Source organism: Oreochromis niloticus, linkage group LG23 (genome assembly GCF_001858045.2).
Source record: "Oreochromis niloticus isolate F11D_XX linkage group LG23, O_niloticus_UMD_NMBU, whole genome shotgun sequence".
Classification (NCBI taxonomy): domain Eukaryota; kingdom Metazoa; phylum Chordata; class Actinopteri; order Cichliformes; family Cichlidae; genus Oreochromis; species Oreochromis niloticus.
Genome location: NC_031986.2, coordinates 34,188,874 through 34,211,448, shown reverse-complemented (window position 1 = coordinate 34,211,448; position 22,575 = coordinate 34,188,874). Strand labels below are relative to the sequence as shown.

The 22,575-nt window shown below is 44.0% G+C and overlaps 2 protein-coding genes and 1 long non-coding RNA gene across 10 annotated transcripts in view; 1 reads left to right on the top strand and 2 right to left on the bottom strand.

The window, feature by feature from the left end:
• Window positions 1-18: 18 nt before the first annotated feature.
• Window positions 19-13,441, top strand: si:dkey-110c1.10 (unconventional myosin-Vb). The gene is made up of 35 exons (XM_003451369.5): window positions 19-248; window positions 878-988; window positions 1,122-1,290; window positions 2,784-2,928; window positions 3,038-3,194; window positions 3,436-3,579; window positions 3,700-3,781; window positions 3,880-3,987; window positions 4,077-4,189; window positions 4,268-4,536; window positions 4,627-4,708; window positions 4,934-5,074; window positions 5,213-5,344; window positions 5,468-5,551; window positions 5,652-5,768; window positions 5,876-5,973; window positions 6,061-6,147; window positions 6,415-6,735; window positions 7,269-7,425; window positions 7,630-7,869; window positions 7,996-8,205; window positions 8,297-8,390; window positions 8,476-8,624; window positions 8,726-8,932; window positions 9,054-9,154; window positions 9,293-9,407; window positions 10,083-10,188; window positions 10,424-10,546; window positions 10,882-11,033; window positions 11,328-11,417; window positions 11,518-11,650; window positions 11,728-12,025; window positions 12,542-12,716; window positions 12,806-12,886; window positions 12,974-13,441. The coding sequence occupies exons 1-35, from the start codon at window positions 222-224 to the stop codon at window positions 13,133-13,135; spliced, it is 4,980 nt and encodes a 1,659-aa protein (XP_003451417.1). The 5' UTR covers window positions 19-221; the 3' UTR covers window positions 13,136-13,441.
• On the bottom strand, window positions 6,765-7,683 carry LOC112843898 (uncharacterized). Its single transcript, XR_003216445.1, has 3 exons — window positions 7,597-7,683; window positions 7,324-7,401; window positions 6,765-7,187 (listed from the first exon to the last, which is right to left on the bottom strand). It is a non-coding gene; the product is annotated as an uncharacterized LOC112843898 (long non-coding RNA).
• Window positions 13,442-14,830: 1,389 nt separating the features above from the next.
• The window catches only part of unc13a (unc-13 homolog A (C. elegans)), a 41,836-nt gene continuing 34,091 nt past the window's right edge, over window positions 14,831-22,575 (bottom strand). For 4 of the 8 annotated variants that reach the window (XM_019351996.2, XM_019351997.2, XM_019351998.2 and 1 more), the window contains 5 exons: window positions 22,049-22,196; window positions 21,194-21,250; window positions 17,708-17,800; window positions 17,141-17,300; window positions 14,831-17,059 (listed from right to left, as the gene is read on the bottom strand). In XM_019351996.2, coding sequence (XP_019207541.1) covers window positions 16,771-17,059; window positions 17,141-17,300; window positions 17,708-17,800; window positions 21,194-21,250; window positions 22,049-22,196 — 747 coding nt within the window. In that variant the 3' untranslated portion in view covers window positions 14,831-16,770. The remainder of the gene's footprint in view (window positions 17,060-17,140; window positions 17,301-17,707; window positions 17,801-21,193; window positions 21,251-22,048; window positions 22,197-22,575) is intronic. The other 4 variants (XM_019352000.2, XM_019352002.2, XM_019352004.2 and 1 more) reach the window with 2 other exon arrangements.

Below are 22,575 nucleotides of genomic sequence, written 5' to 3'. Positions count from 1 at the left end.
CACACTTGGCACATCCAATCACTGCATGTCCTCGAAGATTAACAGTTAACCTGCCAGTCCTCGTGTCTTTATGTGGACAAAGTGCAAGCTGCTGTCAGCTGGATGTGACGCGGCTCTGCAGGGAAAGTGAGGATACCGGCTGTTTGGTCAGAGGGACCTGCAGATGTTACCTTGTCTGCTGTGTTAAGTGATGTTTGTCCTCGTTCTTTGAATCATTAAAGATGGCAACACTGGAATTGTACAGCAAGGTAAGATTAACTTGAGGGCTTTGCAATGATTTCTTATTATTTATGGAATCTGCAATTTCTAGGTGCTTTGAATAAGAAGCATCCTTTAGTGTATAAAAACAGCATTGCTACTGATGTTTGAGCACAGGTGTGCACTAATGAGATGCATCCTATGAGTTTGTCAGGTAAGCAAGTCTGTTTCATTGCCCAAGTTAGGACTATTCCTGATCTTTGATCTGTTAGCCTGGTGGCAGTGTGTTAGTCTGAGGTATTAAAGTGTTTACTGAATATATGAAAAATGTGTGGGACTTGAAGCTTATTTGTAAAATCTGTGCATTAATAAGTGAATTAGCGAATTCGATTTCTCAGCTTTAAACAATGGTTAATCCTCGCGGGTAGTTTAGAGGGAGGATGACTGCGGTTAATTTTTAACACAGTTTAGGAGCTTTTTATGCTGATGGGTACCAAATAGCTTCACTGGGTGAGTCCAGGAAGTGTGACATCTACCTTAACAGTGTTCAACAAAAGTAAAATGGCAAATAAAATCAGCTTCCAGATTTTTCAGCACATCCAGATTTATCCTGCACTTTTCTTCTTTTTTTCACTCAGTCTGTGTTTTACACACCTGTGACAGTCTGTTCCTTTTTTAGGGGGCAAATGTGTGGGTTCCTGACCCAGATGCTGTCTGGGTTTCAGCCCAGCTTCTCCAGGACTACAGGCCTGGAGAGAAGCATCTGCTGCTACAGCTCTCAAATGGAAATGTGAGATGCAGTACTGTTTTACGCTCTATAGATAAAACCAAATGCTCAATTTTGATATAATTGCTTCTGTCTAAAATCCCTTTCTAAGCGATGTCTTACATCCAAGACTTCTAACTTCCGCTTTCAATGACAGGAAGTCCGTTACCCAGTGGGCTCTCCCTCTGATCTCCCACCTTTGGGGAATCCCGACATACTGGAGGGCGAGAATGATCTAACAGCTCTCAGCTTTCTCCACGAGCCGGCTGTGCTGCACAACCTCAGGGTTCGATTCCTGGACTATAGCAGCATCTACACATACTGTGGTGAGCACCGCACTGGAGAGATGGCAGGGAACTTTAGAAAAACAGGGATGATTACTCAACCAACAATAGACTGGCGAGAGTGAGAGAGGATCTTTAAATTCCTGCTGGAAAAAAGCCAGAAACAGCTCCTGTGTGCTTTTTGCCTGCATGATTATACTGCAGCTCATAATGCTGTCTATAATACAAGAGGTCAAAGGCTGAAACTACACCCTCACTGCCACACTGTAAAAGGAAAGAAAAAAACTCTTATGTATGTAGTTGCACATTATCTTTGAATTAGATGACTCATCTTACTAAATCTTCATTTTTATATATAAATGTTTCACATTTTTCATGACCAGACATCTCAATATATATTGCACTGGGATGGCAAAGATCCTATATCCAATAATCCAATGGTCCTACATGCGCAGCATTTGGCGATGGTGTGAAAGAAGAACTCAGTTTGAAGGGCAAAGACCTCTGACAGATCCAGGCTCAGGGAGGGGCATCTACAGTCATGTAAAAAAGAAAGTTTCCAGGACTCTGTTCAGTCCCGTGAAAATGAAGCCCACCTTTACTGCTTCCAATTAAAAGGAGAAGTACGAGCGAGGTGCTGCTAATCGAATGCACTTGATTAACTTCAGTTAATGCAGTTTAAGGTTTTGGTAATTTGCTGGTCTCTAGCAATTGGGTGCTTAACAAAATCTTCCAGCAAATTCCCTCCAAAGTCACCTGAGAGTCTACAGGGCTCAGTTAGCACATTAAATGTAAATGTTTATGGTGGTAACGTTAGAAAAAGTCTGAAAGACTGGCTTGTTTTGGAAAAGGTGTCAGGAAAAAGCCTCTGCTCTCTGAATAGACCATGGCAGCACAGTTTAGATTTGCAACGTTGCATCCGAACAAACAGATGAGACCAAAATGGAGATGTGTGATCATAAAGCACAGCCTCAGTGTTTGGGAGGCATATCAGGACAAACACCTACACCAGCTGTCCAGCATGGTTTCGGGCTTGTTCTGCAGCCACAGGGCCAGGGCACCTTGCAAACCTCAGTGAACTGAAGCAATACTAATAATAAAAAAGTAAAATTCCTCCACAGCAATGTGAGAGCCTGATAAAGTCATACAGAAAACGATTATTTCAAGTTATTGCCCACTAAAACTGGTTCTACAACCTACTGAATCATGGTGTTTACTTAGTTTTTTGCAGGATTATATAAAGTCCTCTGAAAACCTTCTTCTTCACATGATTGTATCTGCTATGATTGAGAGAAGCAACCAACAACAAGCAGGAAATGACGTGCTACCAGAGAGAGTGAACAAAAGTTAATAAAATGTAGCAGTGTCACATTATTATATAGTAAATAAAAGCATTTATTCATGTCCTCATTATATTAGAATTTCAAGTTTTATTCTAAAATCTGTTTTTAAATAACAGCCATGCTTATATATTCAGGTATATATTAATATTCAGGTTCTCATGGTGAGAATGCTTTTCCTTCCCATGTCTCCAGGTATTGTGTTAGTGGCCATAAATCCGTATGACCAACTTCCAATATACGGAGAGGAGGTGATAGACGCTTACAGCGGTCAGGACATGGCTGACATGGAACCACACATCTTTTCTGTGGCCGAGGAGGCCTACCGCACTATGATCAGGTCAGGGGTCCTGGGTGTTTGGTGGCCTTATGCTTAATGAACTTTTTGAATATTCTGAGCATTAACTACACTGTGTGGGATGTCATGGTCACTGTATCTTTGTGCAAAGGGAGGAGAAGAACCAGTCTATCATCATCAGTGGGGAATCTGGCTCTGGGAAAACTGTCTCTGCAAAGTTCACCATGAGATATTTCGCTGTGGTTGGAGGAGCAGCACAGCAGACCAGTGTGGAGGAGAGAGTTTTGGCTTCCAACCCAATCATGGAGGTAAAGGACCCAAATATTTCCCTCTTTTTGTATGTTCGTTATGGTTAAAAGTTCTAATATCAAATTTAGGAAGCTTTGCACACCTGAATCAGTGACAAAAAACCTTAGTAAAGAGACAAAGACTAACCTCTGCTCACCATTATTTTTATTAGTATGCAACATTTCGGTCTGTGCAACTTTGTAGGGTACAGAGTATAAAAAAATTCTACTAATATAAAAACTTCTATATTTTGGTCTTCAGTCCATTGGTAATGCTAAAACCACCCGAAATGACAACAGCAGTCGTTTTGGGAAGTACATCGAGATTGGCTTTGGCAGAAAGGGGGACATCATTGGGGCCAATATGAGGACCTATCTGCTGGAGAAGTCACGGGTGGTCTTCCAGGTAAACTCACTTGCTACAATGTAGTTAGGCCAGAGCAAAAAGCCACACAAAACCACAAATGTCTGGTAGAAATAATGCACGGGTGTTCATCCATGCCTTCTTCATATTTGTTTGTTTAAGGCATCAACAGAGAGGAACTACCATATCTTCTATCAGCTGTGTGCATCCAGAGAGCTGCCTGAAATGAGATCCCTCAAACTGGGTGAGAGGCAACCTCCTCAGTTTGTTCTCAGAAGAATACCGTGTCCACGTTATTACGTTCACAGTGCACTGAGTGTGAGTGTGTTTTATTGAGTCCAGATGCTCCTGAGAATTTCCGCTACACTAACCAGGGAGGAGAGATGCAGATACCTGGTACTGATGATTTGTCAGACCTGGAGCGCACTCGCAGTGCTTTCACCATTCTGGGTAGAGTGTTTATCGTAAAGCATCCACGTACGATATATCTTTGAAGATAAAACAGGAAATCCTTTACGTTATATATGTTAAAATTGCAGGTGTGCAGCCTGACCAACAGATGGAGCTCTTCAGGATCCTATCAGCTGTGCTCCACCTGGGAAATGTCAACATTCAAGCCAGTGGGCGAAGCGCTGACCGGGGTTACATTGATGTAATGATCTGCATGAATACTTTTGCATTCAGTTGTCTTTTGTTCATATTCCTTCATAATAGTTGCTTTGATTCTCAGGCAGAGGACCGCTCTCTGGCTGTCTTCTCCAAGCTGCTTGGAGTTGAGGGATCTCAGTTGGCTCACTGGCTGTGCCATCGCAGACTTGCTGTAGGAGGAGAGATGCTGGTTAAACCTATGACTGGCCAGCAGGCCGTAGAAGCCAGAGACGCACTTGCTAAACACATCTATGGTCAGCTGTTCGCGTGGACTGTCCAGAGGCTCAACTCAGCTCTGCGGGCCCAGCAAGGACGGACCAAATCCTTTGTAGGGGTTTTAGATATCTATGGGTGAGTGAATGAACTCTGTGACTGTGCAGTGTGTGATTAAAGATTTTGTATGCCTTTGACGTGGACTGACAGGTGTCTCCCTTGGAGCAGGTTTGAGACCTTTGAAAGGAACAGTTTTGAGCAGTTCTGCATAAATTACGCAAATGAAAAACTGCAGCAACAGTTCAACAGAGTAAGCTGTCGTCCTTTCCCTCTGTGCTTTGTGCCCTTCCTGTTTGTGTTGTGTTTGTCAGAGGTGGTTTACCTGCGTATGCTGCTTTTGAACCGTTATGTCAAAGAAATCAGTCTTTTCACCTGTGCTCACATTACTGTCTTTTCAGTCTTTTGTTGGTTTCCATCATGGGTACGATCTTTCTCTAATTCTGTCTCATTATTACTTGTTTGGTGGTGTTTGCAGCATGTGTTCCACTTGGAGCAGGAGGAGTACATCCGTGAGGAGCTGGCATGGAGCCGGATTGAGTTCAGTGACAATCAGCAGTGCATCGATCTAATAGAGGGACAGCTGGGCATGTTTGATCTCTTGGATGAGGAGTGCAGGGTCGGACATCCAATCTTCTAGTTCTGTTTGTTCTCGTATCTTTTTTTCCTGTGTGGATAAAAGTATTTGCATGTTAACTAACTTAGACATTTAATTGTGTTAGCATGTGTAATAACTGTCCATTTGTGCATTATCCAGATGCCTAAAGGTTCTGATGAAAGCTGGGTGCGCAAGCTGTACGACCAGCACCTGAGCAGCAAGCCTCACCCTCACTTCAGGAAGCCTCGCATGTCAAACAGCGCCTTCATCGTCCTGCACTTTGCTGACACGGTAAGTGACATAATGCTGAATCCGTCAGGTCTCAGGTGATTCTCTAAGCTCTCTCTGAGGGCCTTTTGTAATTCTCTTCAGTGTGTCTGTGTTTGCAGTGATGGTTTATTTTCTTTTCATCAGGTCCAATATGAATGTGATGGCTTTTTAGATAAAAATCGAGATACGGTCTTTGAAGAGCTCATTAACATTTTGAAAGCAAGTCAGGTAGATATGTGCTAAATATATATGAATTTATAATTTCTAAGCAACATTGGTTTCACCAGCGCTCTGTGTGTGTGTGTGTGTGTGTGTGTGCATGCTTCAGTCTGAGCTGGTCGCTGAGTTGTTCCAGCAGCAGAGAAATGTGTCTCCTGTGGCCAATGGAAGCATTCGCTCAGGTAAACGAGCCGCCAGAGAACACAAGCTGACAGTAGGCTTTCAGGTTGGATGTTTTTCTTTCTTTTTTCATTTATCTTTTAATTTTTTTGCACATCCAGTCATTCTAAACATAATTTTCCTGCTCAATGTTCTTTTTTTTGGGCCTTTCAGTTCCGTCAGTCCTTACAGATGTTAATGGAAACTCTCAACAGCACCACCCCTCACTACGTCCGCTGTATTAAACCCAATGACCTCAAAGAGCCTTTTCTGTGAGTCCTTATTTTGCTTACTTTCACAGCTAAGGTTTTTGGTGTGATTTAATGGGTACTGGTTTTCTAACATTATCTACATGTTAGGTTTGACCCTAAGAGGACAGTCCAGCAGCTAAGAGCTTGTGGGGTGCTGGAGACCATCCGCATCAGTGCAGCAGGTTATCCGTCCAGGTACTGAGTAATTCTAAGACTTTAGCACAGTGTGGTGACAATGTGGTTCTGAAACATGTGCAAAGATTGTCACATAAATCAGAAAACTTAATCAAAACAGTGACTTAAATGCTATCACAAAGTAGCAAAAGAATAAATTTGTATAACTGTTCACTGAGATTAAATAATTATCTTATTGTAAATGCTTAGTTGATAGATTTTTGTTATAAAAACAGAAATATCAACTATTTTTCTCTGAGATTTACTCTATTTGATCTGTGAATCCAGATGGACGTATGAGGAGTTCTTCAGCAGGTATCGAATTCTTCTTCGGGGGCCTCAGAGCCAGGACCAGGCCCAGGCCGCATGCAGACAGGCCCTGCCTCAGCTCATCCCAGATCCGGACCAGTACTGCTTTGGAAAGACAAAAGTATTTTTCCGGGCTGGTCAGGTGGCTCTTTTGGAGAGGTTGAGAGCTGAGAGACTGAGAGTGGCTGCTGTGATCATCCAGAGTCAGGTTAGAGGATGGCTGGCACGGATCAGATACACCAGGATCCACTGGGCTACTCTCACCATACAGAGATACAGCAGAGGGGCGCTGGCCAGACGGTGAGGACAGCAAGAGTGTTTGTGTCTCTTTACTATGATGTACGGCTATGTCAGGCTAAGCCACTTCATTTCTTTTAAAGGAAAAATAGTAATGTTCTAGAATTCTTGTTAATGTTTGAAACACTAGAGGGAGATGGGTGTAACAATGAAGCTGCAGGGAGCAGAGGAAATGAAGGTGGATGAGTGAAAATACCTGGAGACAGCTATCAAAAGCAATGCAGCGTGCACGAGAGTCAGAGTCAGAGAGCTGAGATGGTTTGCACATGTGCCGAGGAGGGCGAGAGGATGTTGACGATGGAGCTGCCGTGAAGGAGGAAAAGAGGAAGACCTCAGAGAAGGTGCAGGGATGTAGTGAAGGAGGACATGCAGAGGGTTGGTGTGACAGAGGAGGATGCTGGGATAGGGTGAGATGGAGGCAGATGAACCACGGTGGGGACTCTTAAAGGGAGCACCTGAAAGAAGACAAAATGACAAAAGTCTAAACTTAATAAAATATTCCATATATGAAACTCTTCTTTGTTGCATGGCTGCAGACTGGCTTTGATCCTGCGCTACACCAGGGCTGCCTTGGTGATCCAGAAGACTTACCGCATGATGGTGGTCAGGCAGCTATTCCTCATGATCCGACAGGCCACCGTCACCATCCAGGCATTCGCCAGGGGGATGCTGGAGCGCCGCAGATACAGACTGGTCAGCATTCAGTGTCTCCCTCATTACAGCGCACAGCAGATGTTTAAAAAATGACATCAACCTTTATGACTCGGGTTTGGTTTATTTTCCTGTGTAAATATGTTTTATCCACGTTTGGTCTAATCTTAAAAGAGGCTATTTACATACAATTACAAGTTATAAATACTTAACCTGAATGCATTTAAAACCCTGTTGGTTCCTCAGCTGGTGGCAGAGAGGGCGGCCGTGCTGCTCCAGGCCACAGTGCGTGGGTGGTTGGCGAGGCAGGCGTACAGGCGCGTACGTGCGGCGGTCGTGTTCATGCAGTGCTGCATCCGCCGCAAGGCTGCCAGGAGACAGCTGCTGAAACTGAAGTCTGAGGCCCGCTCGGTGGAGAGATACAGAGAGCTCAACAAAGGCATGGAGGTCAAACTGATGCAGCTGCAGTTGAAAGCAGACCAGGAGGTGCGTGAGGGTTGTGCAGGGATATGACCCTCTCGTGTGATTTTGATAAGCATTAATTAATTGTATGAGTCAAGAGGTTGTTTCACTTTACATTCACATGGCAAAGTTGCTTTTGTGTGCATCCAGGCCAGGGAGAGCGCTGCTTTGAGAGAAACCCTAATGGCAGAGCGAGAGGCTTCCAGCGCTGAGCTGGCGGCTCTGAGGGCAACGATACAAAAACTAGAGAGCCAGTTACAGGAGAAGCCTCAGCCTGGGCCTGTTATCAGCGAAAAGGAGGCAGAGGAGAGAAGAAGAGCTGAAGAGAAAGCTGCCCAGGAGATCCTCCAGCTTAAAGAAGTAGGTCTCCAAACAATAAACACACTTTCCTCCTTTTATCTAGTAAGGAATGCTTCTGATTTGGCCTGTTTATTGACTTTGATTCTTTAAGGAGCTGCAAGCACTACAGAAAGAAAAGGAGAGTTTTTGCAAAGAGAGAGACGATCTCTCGGCTTCCCTGCTGGAACAAGAAGAAAAACAAGAAGGTGGGCTTTCACTTTACCAGCATCGTACAGTCACAGCTGTTTTTCTTCTGTGTCTGTCATAAATTCCCTCTCTCTCTATGTGCAGAGTGTGTGGATCAGGCTGTGTCTCAGGTGACCTCGGCTCTTCGGGCAGAGGTGGACGAGGAGAGGAGAAAGTATCAGGGTCTCCTGAGAGAGTTCACCAGACTGGAGCAGAGATACGACAACCTCAGGGAGATGAGTCTGCTCACAGAGGTCATTAGCTGGCTGCAAAGGGAGACAGCCTTAAATGCTATTTGTTCATTTGAAAATTAATCTTGAGCGCTTCCTGTAATTTCTTCCTCCTCATGTCACAGCGCACCAAAGGCCACAGAAGAACCGACTCCACCCAGAGTCTGGAACCTCTCTCTCCCACGACGCCGCTGTCCCCCCAGTCTCTCACCCCGCTCTCCGTGTCACCATTCCCATCTGCTGTTCCATCCCCAGAGGAGGTCCGCAGGATCAGCGTGACGTCTCCCTCTGCAGAGAGGAGAGTCTCAATGTGGAGCTCTGAAGCCTCAATGGTAATGAAATATAGAGGACCGACCGCACGACTGAAGTCCTAACATTCACATCGTCACATCAGCATCACCAGCACAGGCAGCGTCCTCTACTATCTCACTGTGTTCATGTTTGTAATGACAGGAGCAGCTGATGGAGAAGATGGACGTGGCCAAAGACCCAGCGGTGAAGATGAAGGGAGAAGATCTGGCTCATGCTTATGATGCCGTACGAGTGGCGAACAAGTCAGTCTCTCACCACCAACTCATTCCTTCATTCTGGCAGAGCACTAGCTTTCAGTTTTGTGCCGTGATTTATATTTGGTGGATGAGCTCATTATTAGTTATTCTGTTTTTTAATCTACATGTCTGTGTGTGCATCAGGTTTCTGGAGAGCCAGCTACGTAACCAGTGCAGTCAGTGGGAGAAGGAACTGGAAACTCTGAGGAGTCAGCTTGCCCAAGCAGTGTCTGTCTCTTCCTCTGCTGCACAGAGACAGGTATGAATTTATCAAACCCCACATGAGTGGGTTTTTAAAAAAAGTACTTTAATGATCTTTGGGAATTTTCCATTTTCCAAAAACCACACCCAAATAAAAATACAAAACAAAAATAAAGGAATAAATTTGTTTTGGTGACATGCTAAATGCCAAAAGCCTAACACTGGGAGACGGGCTGGAACCAAATCAATAAAAGGAGAAGTAAAAAAAAAATAAAATAAAAAAGAAAACATTGCCTAAAGCAGGGGTGGGGGAACTCCAGTCCTCAAGGGCCGGTGTCCTGCAGGTTTTACAAGTGTCATGTGTCTTGATCAAACACTGTTGATTTAAACGCCTAAATTACCTCTTCAACATGTCTTGAAGTTCTCCAGAGGCCTAGTAATGAATTAATCATTTGATTCAGGTGTGTTGACCCAGGGTGATCTCTAAAACCTGGGGGACACCAGGCCTCGAGGCCTGGAGTTCCCTACTCCTGGCCTAAATTTTCACTGGTATCATTACTCAGGTTGTAATAAAACTGTAAGAGTTCTCTGGATCCAATTGTTGTCCGTCTGTAACGTTTATCATTTATTCACTCGTCACTGTTTGCGTGTCACTTTGATTCAGATCATTGTTTATAATGTTTATATATTCACATTGAGGCTGAAGTCACAAATTTAAATGTGTTTTTTTAAGGATGTTCAGGAGCTGCTGGAAGCCCGAGAGCATGAATGTGTGAGGCTGAGGAGAGAGCTGAAGGAACTGAGAAACACAGTCTCACTGAGGCGACTCCTGACACAAGGTGAGACTTTACCTGAATTTGTGTATATTTTGATCAAGAAACTTTATTACCGATGGTAAATGAACACTTATTATTAGAGTACTATATTTATAATAAATGTTTAAATACGCAAAACAAAAGTGGAATTTTTGATCCTGAGTACAGTGTATCTGCCTCTCAGTTTAACGATCTTCTACATTTATAGTTTTCAATGTGCTGTTCTCTGTTTCACTGCGATGGCGTGTTTCCTCTTTAGTTTTCCCATCAGCTTTGGCCACAGAGACTTCCTCTCCTGCCCAGTCGAAGCCATCAGCAGTTACTGGTTTACTGGAATGTAGAAAAAGAGACGAAACCAAACTGATCAAGAATCTCGTCACAGGTGAGATCAACCTCCTGTCTGCCTTAGTCATCTTCACCCACCTCTTTTTCTCTTCTTGCTTGAAGGTTTTGAGGAGCTGTGAAGCAGACGTTTAAGATGAGGAATCAGATTAAAAACATGTTTCGTCAGCTAGAGAAAGGCAATAATCAAGCACTTTTACGATGACAGTAAAATGTGTCAAAATGTAATTTGGAGAGCAGGGTTTGAATGTGTAATAATTCAGCGGTAAGTATGATGTCACTGTAGAAATAAGTGTAGCCAGCTCTTGAAGCTGACAGCATTGCCCTGGCCTTGTCCTCTCTCTGCCACTGCTTCCCTTTCTGTTTGTGCTTCAGACATCCGTGTTGACAGCGCCCTGTCTTTGGCTCCCGGTCTGCCTGCCAGCGTGCTCTTCCTGTGTGTCCGCCAGGCCGACTGCAGCGGGGACCAAGCTCGCGCTCGCTCTCTTTGTAGCGCTGCTGTCACCGCTATGAAGGCAGCTCTGAAGGTGACCTGATCTCTGAGCCTTCGCCGTATGCCGTATGGTTGAGGTTCAATGTTTGAGGACGGTTCACATCGAGTCAGGCAGACTGCCATTTACAAAATGACACTGACAGCTGACTTTGAAACATGTCCTTGTGATTGTTTTGGCCCACATGAGCATCTCATACCAACATAACCATAACAAAGTCTGTTTTAAACACATCTGTTCAAACAATCACTGAGATAGTTTCATTTTTCATTGTTAGTGATGATTTCTAATTAAAATGTAACCATTTTCCCTTTCATCTTTTTTCTGCAGAAACATGTCAGTGACATAGACATGACTGTTCTGTGGTTAAAGAACATCTGTCTGTTCCACGACTTGTTGACCCAGCACTCCCCAAAGCAGGCAGGCTCAGCTTTCATTTACTTTCTACGTCACTGACTAGATTATAAAAGTTTAGGATTCACTGATTACTCTACATGTGACTGGACTGATTGCTTTTCAGACCCTCGACTCAGACACACTGGTTCCCCTGTCTGCTGATATGAGTGACTTGATCCGCACCCTGAGCGACCTCTCTATCCAAGCCTATCAGCAGCTACTTTCCATCACCGAGACTCGTCTACAAAACATTATAGGTACTGCAAAAAGTGATGATTGATGCTCTCCCCTTCTCTGCTCCTCTTATATATTTTCTAACCCTCCCCTCCCTCAGTCCCTGCCCTGTTGGAGAGCGAAACCATCCAAGGTCTATCAGGCTCAGCGGTGAAGCTGGCAGTGAGCAGGAAGCGGGCCGGCTCAGACCCCAGGACTGTAGGAGGCGAGGCTCCCACGATGGCGTCTGTGCTGAGGGAGCTCGGAGCCCTTCACACCGCTCTGACTCAACAAGCTCTGCCCAAGACCCTGATGGAGCAAGCCTTTCACCAGCTCACCTACCTCATCTGTGCCTCTGCTTTTAACAGCCTGCTGCTGAGGAAGGACATGTGCAGCTGGAGTCGTGGCCTGCAAATACGGTAGAAACACACTTTAACCCTTACATTTACAGTCTGACATGAGATGCAAATAAAGATGCAGACCATAAAAATATTCTGCATTAACTAGTATATCTTGATTTTTAAGTCCATAAATTTTAAAAAATTAATTATCTCATTTTTTTTTGTATCTCAGTTGTGTGATCTAAAATGAGGTTAAATCGTTTTCAGATTAGCATTTAGCATGTAAAGGCCAAATAAAGGAAATTTGAAAGCAAATTTTTCAGCTCTCTTGTTAAATAAAGAGAAGCTGTAGCCCACAGCAGCCTAGACCTACTGCAGAGATGAATGCCATATGTACAGCATCACTTCAAAGTCAGCTTCAAGTTCAATAATCAGCTCCCCGAAATAGTGTCATCATTAATTTTGCCTTGCCTTGTTGTCTTCCAGAGCTAGATCACGTGCTGCACAACAGTCTGCACGTTGTTCTTTCCACCTCCTTTGTGTGGTCTTATAGAAATAAACACGGATTTATCTCACATCCTTTTCTTGTCACAGCTACAATGTGAGCGTGCTGGAGGAGTGGCTGCGGGGCCGGGGTTTACAGGCAGGGGGCGCTGTGGCCACACTGGAGCCCCTCATCCAGGCAGTGCAGCTGCTGCAGGTGGGGAAAAAGACCGAGGCGGATGCTCAGGGGATCGTCCGGACTTGCAGTGCCTTGTCCAGCCAGCAGGTGGGTCTGTTTGTCTACTTGGATTCTGCTGGGAGACGAACCTGTGTGCATGATTTCATTGGCTGCTGGTCTCTTATTTTGTTTGACAGATCGTGAAGATTCTGACCCTCTACACCCCCCACAGCGATCTGGATGAAAGAGTCACTCTGAATTTCATACGTTCTGTTCAGGTACAGTCTGCAGATGTAAGGTTAAACATGTTCCTCATGTGGAAAATACATTGCATCCCATGTTCCTCTCTGTCTTTGCTGTCCTAGGGGGTTCTCAAAGGCCGCTCTAACAGTCAGCCTTCACAACTCCTAATGGATGTGAGGAGAGTGTTTCCTGTCATATTCCTCTACTCGCCTCCCCCCGTCCTCAGCGCTGAGCAGTTAGTCATCCCAGACTCCCTCAAGATCTCCTTTCTGCGCAAAGCATAAGAAGCAGGATGCAAATTTCTTAATGCTCCAGCGAATTTAACTCCTAACTTGCTGAAGTTATTCCTTGGAAATTGAAATGACTTACTGAGAATTTCTCCTTTCAGATTTTTAAAATGTGCATTAACTTGTTTAATAGGCTGTCATCGGTGTAGTCTGTATCTTATAGAAGGTTGCGAGTTATTTCAGAAATGTACATCTCGGAAAAATAGCTAAAATGGCATGAAAGAGAGCAGGTGGTAAAGACCTGCATGAAATTAAATTAGTATAACTAAATAAAACTAAATGTTGCTATTCCTTTGAACAGTTTAACAAAGAATGACCCCGAGCTTTTATTTCATATTTTATTGGAAGCAGAAACACAATGAGACTGCAGTCCCAGCAACCTCAACCCCCAATAAGAACAACCATAATAATAAAAAAAACAAGCCAAAAAGAAAGAATTTTTAGAAACATCTCGTGTATAAAAAAATTCTCATGCGAGTACTTTGTACCACTACACAGCATCAGTAATACATATTTATATATTCACAAACATTTGAAAAATAGAAAACGATAATTAAATATCAAAATAAAGAAGACAACAATTGGCAGTTAAACATCAAATAATTATGCGTGCTGGCACAATACACGTTTTTTACTTTTTGTTTATTGTTCCTATCATGCACCGTATCTGGAAGTACCGGACCAGCAGCGCTGTGCAGGTGTCTGTCTGTGTGGCCTGCTCAGCGAGACACTTCAGGACGGATCATGCATGTGTGTCCACGTGTGTCTGTGTGCTTTTCGTTGTGCTTCATCCAACTCTGTGTGTGCGTTCCTGTTCAACGTGCCAACCTGATAATCCAACACGCTGTCCGGGCCACTGAAGGAGGAGGAAGGGGAAGAATTCCCTCTCCTAAAGTATCATTGTCAACAGCAATAAAGTTTTTGTTTTTTTTCGTGGCATTTCCAGCTGCGTACCTGTTATTGATTTTGCTATTAAAAGTAGATGTGCCCTCTTAATAAAAGACCTTGTACACACACAAGATCATATTAAGGGATTGCTTAACTTTTAACTGTGAGGAGTTTTCACTAGCAGGCAGCATGTTATATATAATGATATACGATGCATTTCTTTGAATGGCTCCTGAGCAGGCCCCATTAAAGTAATACAGACGCTCAGTTATTGATCTCCAGAGTGCACGCGGCCTTTCTATACCCTTCAATAGTAGCTACATTTCCAGATTGGGCACCCAGTCGTACATAAACACCGGCTGTGCAGTCACTCGCAGCAAAATTCAAGTCTACAAAAGAGCAGCGAAACTTCACTTCACTTCACATAGTATGACGTGTGTTTGTTACATCCGAGCTATTTACAATTAGCCGACCGCAGCGATCGATCTCCGTCCCGATCGGTTTCCTCTGAGCTGAGAAGCCGTACGACCAAATTTCCCGTCTCTGGTCAGCTCTACCGCAGCTGTGATGTTTGGCCCATCGAAACAGAGACGGCTTTTACAACATATCAGACAAACGCGTGTGCTGATATAATTAGAATAATAATCCACAATGTAAACATTATAAGACTGATTCAAAATCACTCATCTACAGAGACTTTATAGATCAGATGCATAGAGTTCAGTTTGTAGGCCTTTGTTCTAATAATGGGGACTTTGAAATTATTCAGGTTTGGGAGGGGGCATCGTAGTAATGAGGCAGAAAAACATCCAACCAACCGATCATCCTGTTATTATCACACCCCCATGATGTGCTTTTCTGTGTTTTTTGTTCACGAGAAGCATACACACATCTTTAAGAGAAATAAAACAACAAATCTATTCTTTCTTTCTTTTTTTTTCTTTTTTTTTAAAAAAAGGGGTATTTGTTAAAAATAGATGTCGCATTGAGAGACATGCTAGACAGCGAGCAGTCGTTTTAAAACATTTAGTTTCACATGAAAGTGACCGTAGCTTCAGGTGAACTGCTGCACGGTTTTAAACAACGTGTAAGTCCTGTAAAACAAGATCAGAGTATAAATGTGTTTTTATGAGTGCAGCAAAGCCCCCGTGCTTCTTCTATTTTCACACTACATCTCTGTACTGTGGACAGTAGGCCCTCTTTTAAATGTCAGATCCAGACCGAACCAGGTCTGGATCTGCAGCCCTTTAGCAGAGGTCTCGTTTCTCACTCAGGATTAAGGGTTACGGCATCTGCAGGTGGATCATTACACGCTGGATCATTAGCGGTATGTGCCCTCCCCGTCGTGGTGAATGTGCTGTTGTGTAACCCACGTGGTTATTTTAGCTTCTCAGGGACTGTGTTTTTAATCATCTAATTATACATGTAGGACTTTAATTAGCACGTACTTTTTAAAGGCAGTTGACTGTCCTTACAGGGCTGCCTGGCTGAGGAATGTTTGCAGTAAATCAGATGGAAATATCCACCACACAATATAAGCTGTGCAAAACTAAACAAACTGAACGAAACAATACCCCCCCCCCCCATCTTATCGCACTCCCGCTCCACCCGCTGTGACGTCCTTCACTTGTGATGGCTTTCTGTGATTACATTTGCAGGTGACAGACAACACGGGCGGTCACACGAGGTCGACATTAGAACGTATTACAAACACACTGTATCGCACATTCACACATTCATTTTCACACACATACAGTCCGATGATTTACAGCGCTTGATCATCAGGCTCCACTCTCTATCATATAGGAAACAGAACATACATAATGTACAAGGGTCAACAAGACAGAAGGCATTAAGGGTGTCAGGCAGTGTGCTCTACAGGGTAGACGGACAGAGAGACGGACGAGGACGATCTTTACCCGACCACAGTTCCATCGAACAATCCTGTATTTATCTTTACATATGTCCTTAATATTTTATATATATATGTGATGATATATATATATATATAATTATTAAAATATAGATATAATCTGGAAGAAAAAAGTAAATAAATATTAAACTCATCATAACTAAATAGTGCTTTGTTCCCTGTATGTGTTCCCCACCCAATATCTGGAATGTTTGAGGCTGCAGCCGTTGTAGTTGTTTACGGGTCAGGTGGACAGTTGGTCCGGTTGTGCTTAGGGCTGGTCTTGGCATATTTAAGCAATTCCTTGTTGGCACTTGCGGTCCCTTCTCTATGCGGTTGCAAACTAGGGAAGGGACGAGAGGAGCTGGGGATCGGTAAAGTTGAGGGTAAGGTTAAAAAGGCAGAGAAAGAGTGAGAAAGAAAGCCAAAATATTAAAGGCTACAAGATATTTCTCACCCTGACCAGTCAAGTGAGGTGTGCGCGCGTGTGTGTGTGGGATGGCATGGCTCTCCTCTGGGAATAGAGGAAAATAGTTATATGCTCTAAGATTAAACTCTATGTATAACTGAATCCAAAACATGTTTGATAAAGTCAGTAACAATAAAGACACTGGTGCGTTTTCAGAAAACGAGTGATGCCTTGCTTCGCACTCTGTCATCTCCACTGAAATAAATGTATTTACAGTATGTGTGGCGACTCTTGTCTTATGTGTGCTTTTACAACACTGGATAATCGGGGCAGTGGCTTGCAGTGGCTCAGGAGAGCTCCTGGGCAGATACTCTGATCTGATTCGAGTTCCTGACGTCGCATTTTATACTGCGATTTGGCCCCCTAGCTGCGGCCCTCCTCAGCAGAGCGCTGGTCGGACTTGAGCTTGACGAACTCCTTGGCCACGTCGTCGTTGTTGCGCTGGGAGAGGATGCGCAGGACGGTCAGTCCCGTCTCATCCATGTGGATGCGTTTACCCAGCGGCAGCCAGCAGGCGGCGCTGCCCTTAGGGGCCACGTCCTTCAGCTGAAGGACAGCCATGCCCACGGTGCGGTCCTCTCGAGCAAAGCAGTAGTCCTTCACGCACACCTGCAGCTCGTAGCACTCAGGACCCACCTCGTTACTCAGGGTGCTGCAGAGTGGGGCGATGGAGAAAATTACAAAAATCTCCCAAAACAATCCCTCAAATCATCGCTGTACATCAACCACTTACAAAGTGAAGGTCTCGTTGTATTTGGGAGCCCAGCTGTTGTTCTTCGACTTCGTGGCGTACTTCCTCTTCTTGTCGCTGAGGTGAGGGCCGATGATATAGACCTCCACAAAAGGCCGGAATATTCCCTGCGTCTGCCACCTCAGGTCATTTGCAGCGACCACTGAAACAGACAGAAAGACAGAGCTAAAGGAAGGAAAGAGAGCGGGAAGGTGTGGGTGACTGTGAGATTCGTGTGGAGAAAATGTGTGAAAAAGTGGAGCGGCGAGCGAGGGCGAGCGAACAGGAAACTCAGACAATACTGGCTCTCCCTCAGGCCTCACATTCAGTTTATGGTCAAGATAATGAAAATAGAATTGGAAGAGTATTCATTACAAAATCATATTTTTCTATGGCAGATTAAAGTTAGAGCTATATTTTGGTGCCCTGTTATGGCCATACAGTCCTGCCCGCGGGGTCTAGTAATGTTTAAATGTTAAACTATGACTTGAATGTTATTTCCAGAAATATCCTCAGATTCAGCCCCCAAAAAATGTGAAAACAAAAAAGATACGAAATATTTTTGCTCACCTTTCACTGTGACTTTGTGCTCTCCGGTGTTCGGGTGAGTGAAAATCTCCACATGGATGGACACTTCTCCTACGGCATCATCCACCCCAGAGCCTGACGGGACAGGACAGAGAGTAAAAGTGCCATTAATACCCTTGAGTCTCCAAATCTCCATTGTGCTCATGTCGCAGCCACTGTGCCCTCTATTTCGAATTCTCCTCCATAATTTAATTTAAAAAAAGTTACACTTCCATTTCAGTTTCACAAAAGAAACAATGAAATGAACTCAGTTATAACCTGGTGAATATAAAGTAGAGTACTGACTATTCAAATGTTTCTTTATAAAATAATAGCGTTTAAAATAAAGCACAGAGTTCTGTTTGTGCATATGTTGTGGTCTGGAAGTGGACATTCAGACAAAGCAGCTATGAGTGGGCATACGTGTTTAATACCATAGTGTATAATAATAATAATAGGCCTGCAATAGCTGTATTATCTCCTTTGGCAATGCATTCTACATTATGATTAAACCTGAGCAACTGAGAGGAAGTCACTGTGGTAACTGTTGCCCACTCATAGATGCGAGGTGTCTGTTAGGATGCGGGGTGGTTAGTAAGAGGCAGAGAAGAAGACAGGAGAGAAGCTGGAGAAGGTCAGCTAACGGTGTGGATCCCCCCCACCGACACAGATCATGTCTGGGCATGCTCAGATGGATACACCCATTCCTTGGTAAAGTCTTTTACCCAAGCATGGTCAAGAGGAGGGCCAAGAGAGGGAGGGACCACGTGGAAGGAGAAGCAGCTCGACCTCCCCGGCCCGTCGGTATAGGATGACACTACTGATGCCTGACTGCTTTAATAAAGCTTTCTGCAAGAAGAGCGAATAGAAGTTTTTTCATATTCTCTGCTCTATTGTCCTAATTTTGTCCTTTTAATGTCTATATTTCCATTCTTGAAGAGAGATTGCTCTTATTTCTCCTTGTTTAGTTTTTTCATCTTTTAATGTAAGTTTATGGATCGAGGGCGTCACGCACCCTCATAACTGACCGCTCACATGTTTCCTGGTTAAAATCAGTCATTTCTTTGCATTTCAACCACAAATATCAAAGCCATTTAACTGTTCCATCTCTACGCTACGCCAGACCTGGGCTTGTTTGGGGTCCTCGGAGTTCTACTTATTGCCTCAGGAAGAAGATGACAAGTCTAGATGGCTTTCACCAGGCTCTAACACCTTTGTCTGGGAGGGAGGATGATGATCTTTCCTTGTGCCGCATGTGAACAAGCGGTTTATATCCACGTACAACTCCAGAAGGATACAGTGACAGATGGACATTAATTTTCAGTGTTTTAATTAGCGTCTTCACTCTGTCAACGGTATCTTTGTGGCGACGACCAGCAGCCTGTGTGTTTGTGTTTTTAACCAGCCGCCCACTAAACAAGGTGTCTGTGGGAGTTAGACGGCAGAGTGTTCCTGGCACGAGGCTCTCTGCATCTCTCAGGGGAGCATTATGGGATTGCTGGTTTCACTGCCAACAGGACCAAAGAGAGCAGCAGTCATCCATCTGGCCTTGTCTACTCAGTAGAGGACATCCATGAGAGATGAGAAAGAAACTTTTCTGGCTGGGAGGCAGGAAGATGTTGCCAAGAAAAAGCAGCCCCTTTCTTCGTTGACAAACACAGCAATCAGAGGCACATTTTGCACCATATTGCAAAACGTCACCAAAATAGATATTAAATCTCAGAATTGTACTTTAAATGTGCCAAAGCATCGCCTGAGTTTGCCACTTATTCACAAGTGAGTTGATTATTTTAACCGCAAATATCGGCGCTCACAGCCAGCAGCACGCGAGAGCGACCGTCAGCGCTGATCAAAGACTCTTTCAGCTACGAGTAAATTCCACTGAGCTTTGGTCATTCATCCTGCTCTAATCATCCACTCTAATATGGTTGGAGAAACTATTCAGTGAAATCTGTTTGACAGGGAGTTAATTTGCTTCCTTGTTACAGTCAGGGACATTCACCAGCTGGCAGGAAGGCTAAAGATACGCTGCTTTGCTGCTTATTTATTCAATCTCAAATAGATGATTTTCCATAAAACTGGCAAAAAGGAGCATTTGAATTATTTCCAGTCATACTTCATCAGAACTAAAAAGCTGGTGTCACCATTTTGAACAGGTAAAGGATGAGAAAGTGAGATTCAGCTCAGTCAGACAATCAAACTTGAGAACACACCAGTTCAGAAAAACACTTAAAAAGCTCGACTATTTCAACACAATTCATTTGCTGGTATTTGTTGGTAGTGGATACCTTTCACAGTTAGGCATTAATATGCTTAAAAATCTACTTTGAATGCTTTTCTTTGCTTACACATTTCCATCTTTGGTCTCTTTCCAGAGGAAAGTGACAAAACTTGACATGGAACAGATTTACTTCAATGTCTTTCTGACTGCAGTGTTAACAATGTCATATTGAGCCACTCATCTGAGATGACTGTCACGGTGCTAGGGCTTGCGCAGCACCAGATCATCATCGAAGCATCAAATGAAACGGCGAAGCCAAGTGCACACACAAACAGCAGAATGCATATGTCTCCCCGTGTGAGCGTGTATGAACATACTGCATCTGAGAGCAAGTCAGACTTTTTTATTCTGATCTAAAGAGACGGAAATCAGACCACCTGACCCGATGGACTGTTTGTGATTGGCTAGATCTGTAAAGGGGAGACGAGCTGAGAACCCTTTCCCATCACTGCTTTGGGGAGGGTGGCGCTGCGTGTGGAAGCTGACTGGGTGTTTCCATCTCTGCCTGCTTTTGGATGCGATCGCAGCGTAGGAAAGGACAGAGAGCCCTCCCAGACAAACTAAGCCAACAGCCATCATCATCTTCATAATAATCCTACTCTTCCTCATCAAGCATCTGCCATTTCAAACACATTGGGAGGGACAGCGACACTGTAAAAAAAAGATTTCCTCTCAGTGTTTCCGGAAATAAATAATTGCTTCTACAACCTGAGGACAGACTCATCAGATTGCTTTGCTCAGTCACGTACTTTCCCACGTGTACACACACACACACACACACTTAGCCCTCTGGCTTCTCTGGGTGACATCATGCTGCATCAGAATTCCTCCACGCTTTAATGCATTTCTATTATATTTGTCTGATGTCCGCGCATCATGCGTCGTGTCTGCTCATACATACTGTCCACGGCGTATGTATTCAGCGCAGTTCTGCACATACAGACATCAGTGTGTACGTTTCATGCATGAATGCATAAAGTTACCATTCTTGTTGTGGTGGTGGGCATGTATGTGTGTTCAAAAAGGCAGAGAGTGTGTTCAGTCTTTGCATTGCATTTGTCTGTTGGGATGAATCTGAGCAGGCAGGAGAGTTTCAGGATGCACATGGGGGGGTGGGGGTGGGTGAAAGGTGGAGGTTTCTGGGCTTTGTTCTGGAGGCTCTCTGGTGGTCCTGGGTGTCTCAGAGCCTCAGCCTGAGTGCCACATACCCTTTTCTGGGTAAACATCCTCACTAGTGGTGAATCTCACCCCCTTCCCGCCGAACACTGTCCCACAGACGGGGCAGGAGGAGGGAGTAGACAGAGAAAGGAGACACACGAAGAAATATGAGGTTTGCAGAGAGTTTCACAATTACAGAGTAGAAAACAGACCAACATGTAAAACGCATTTTTCCTGATTTGTTGGGGAAATTGAGCTACTTCTACCAAATAAGCATTATTCTGATCTGCAGTGAAAAAACTGTGTCTTGCAACACGAAAAGCTAGGTATGCTCCAAAAGCCACATGGCATTAATTTAAAAATTCAATTTTAAATGATTATCCAATCGAATGGCATGTCTACCAGTGGCGCTCTGAGACTGTGTGTGAGCGTCTGATGGCAGAAATGGGATGGCTGTTATACAGCTATGTGACGGGAGGACGGAGGCTGAGCAGCAGCATCAAAGAGAAGGGAAACAGAGTGGGTAGGTATTTATTTTTTCATTGCAAATAGCTGTCAGATCATCTACAGAATAGTGGCTGCAGTTCCAGAAGCTTGCTATCAGGAGACTCAGCATTTCAGAGCAGTGAGAAATATTGCGCTGCCGCAGTCTCAATTTTACGCTCTATGAGGCACGTGAGATACTTTGAGCATATAGAAACTTGGCATTTGGGAAACCCTAACATCAACAGAGGGGGCTGCAAGAGGGGCTCCTCTGAGAGTGTGAGCGAAGAAGGAATACATTTCCCTTCCTCAGAGAATTATGTAAGATGCTGTAGGTAGTTAAGCTCATACTTAATGACTGAAGATACTGGAAGGTAAGGCAAATTCAAAGCCCCTCAGAGACAGACAGATTTGTACGTTACCTTGAGCGTTCTGCGATTGGACAAAGGTCTTAATGAGTTTGTCTGTGGCCTGCGTGTAAAGGGACAGGGCATAGTGGAGAGACTGAAGGTCAGGACTCTTCTCCAGGAATGTCTTCTTCAGACCCACACCACCAGCATGGAAATATTGCTGTCACATAAAAGGGCGGGGAAAAAAACATTATTTGACCAACATCTTCTGACCAGCAGCTGACTGAGAAATAAAATGGCACAAATAATTCTAAACACAGCAGAGTGATCATCAGCAGGAGTGAACCACCGCGAATCCTGACATTCCCACAGTCACACATGAATCCAACACTAAACCAATCAATACTGACAACTGCAGATAACAATTCAAAACGCTTCTATGATGTGCAAATTAGAGCCCCCGTAGAGCTTTAAATAATCGTTTTAACATTTGGTGCTATGTGGGTGCCTGTGTTATCTTGGGAAAATGCTTTGGGAGCGAAATTATGTGTTATTTTTCTTTTATTAATTCATCCTAAAGGGATAAAAAACCCTCATTT

What these genes read in the sequence shown, in the direction of transcription:
- si:dkey-110c1.10 (XM_003451369.5), top strand. Translation starts at nt 222, where the DNA reads ATGGCAACACTGGAATTGTACAGCAAG. An exon ending in TCCTGCACTTTGCTGACACG is followed by an intron (nt 5,345 to 5,467) that starts GTAAGTGACATA and finishes TCTTTTCATCAG; the next exon opens with GTCCAATATGAATGTGATGG. An exon ending in AGCTGACAGTAGGCTTTCAG is followed by an intron (nt 5,769 to 5,875) that starts GTTGGATGTTTT and finishes TGGGCCTTTCAG; the next exon opens with TTCCGTCAGTCCTTACAGAT.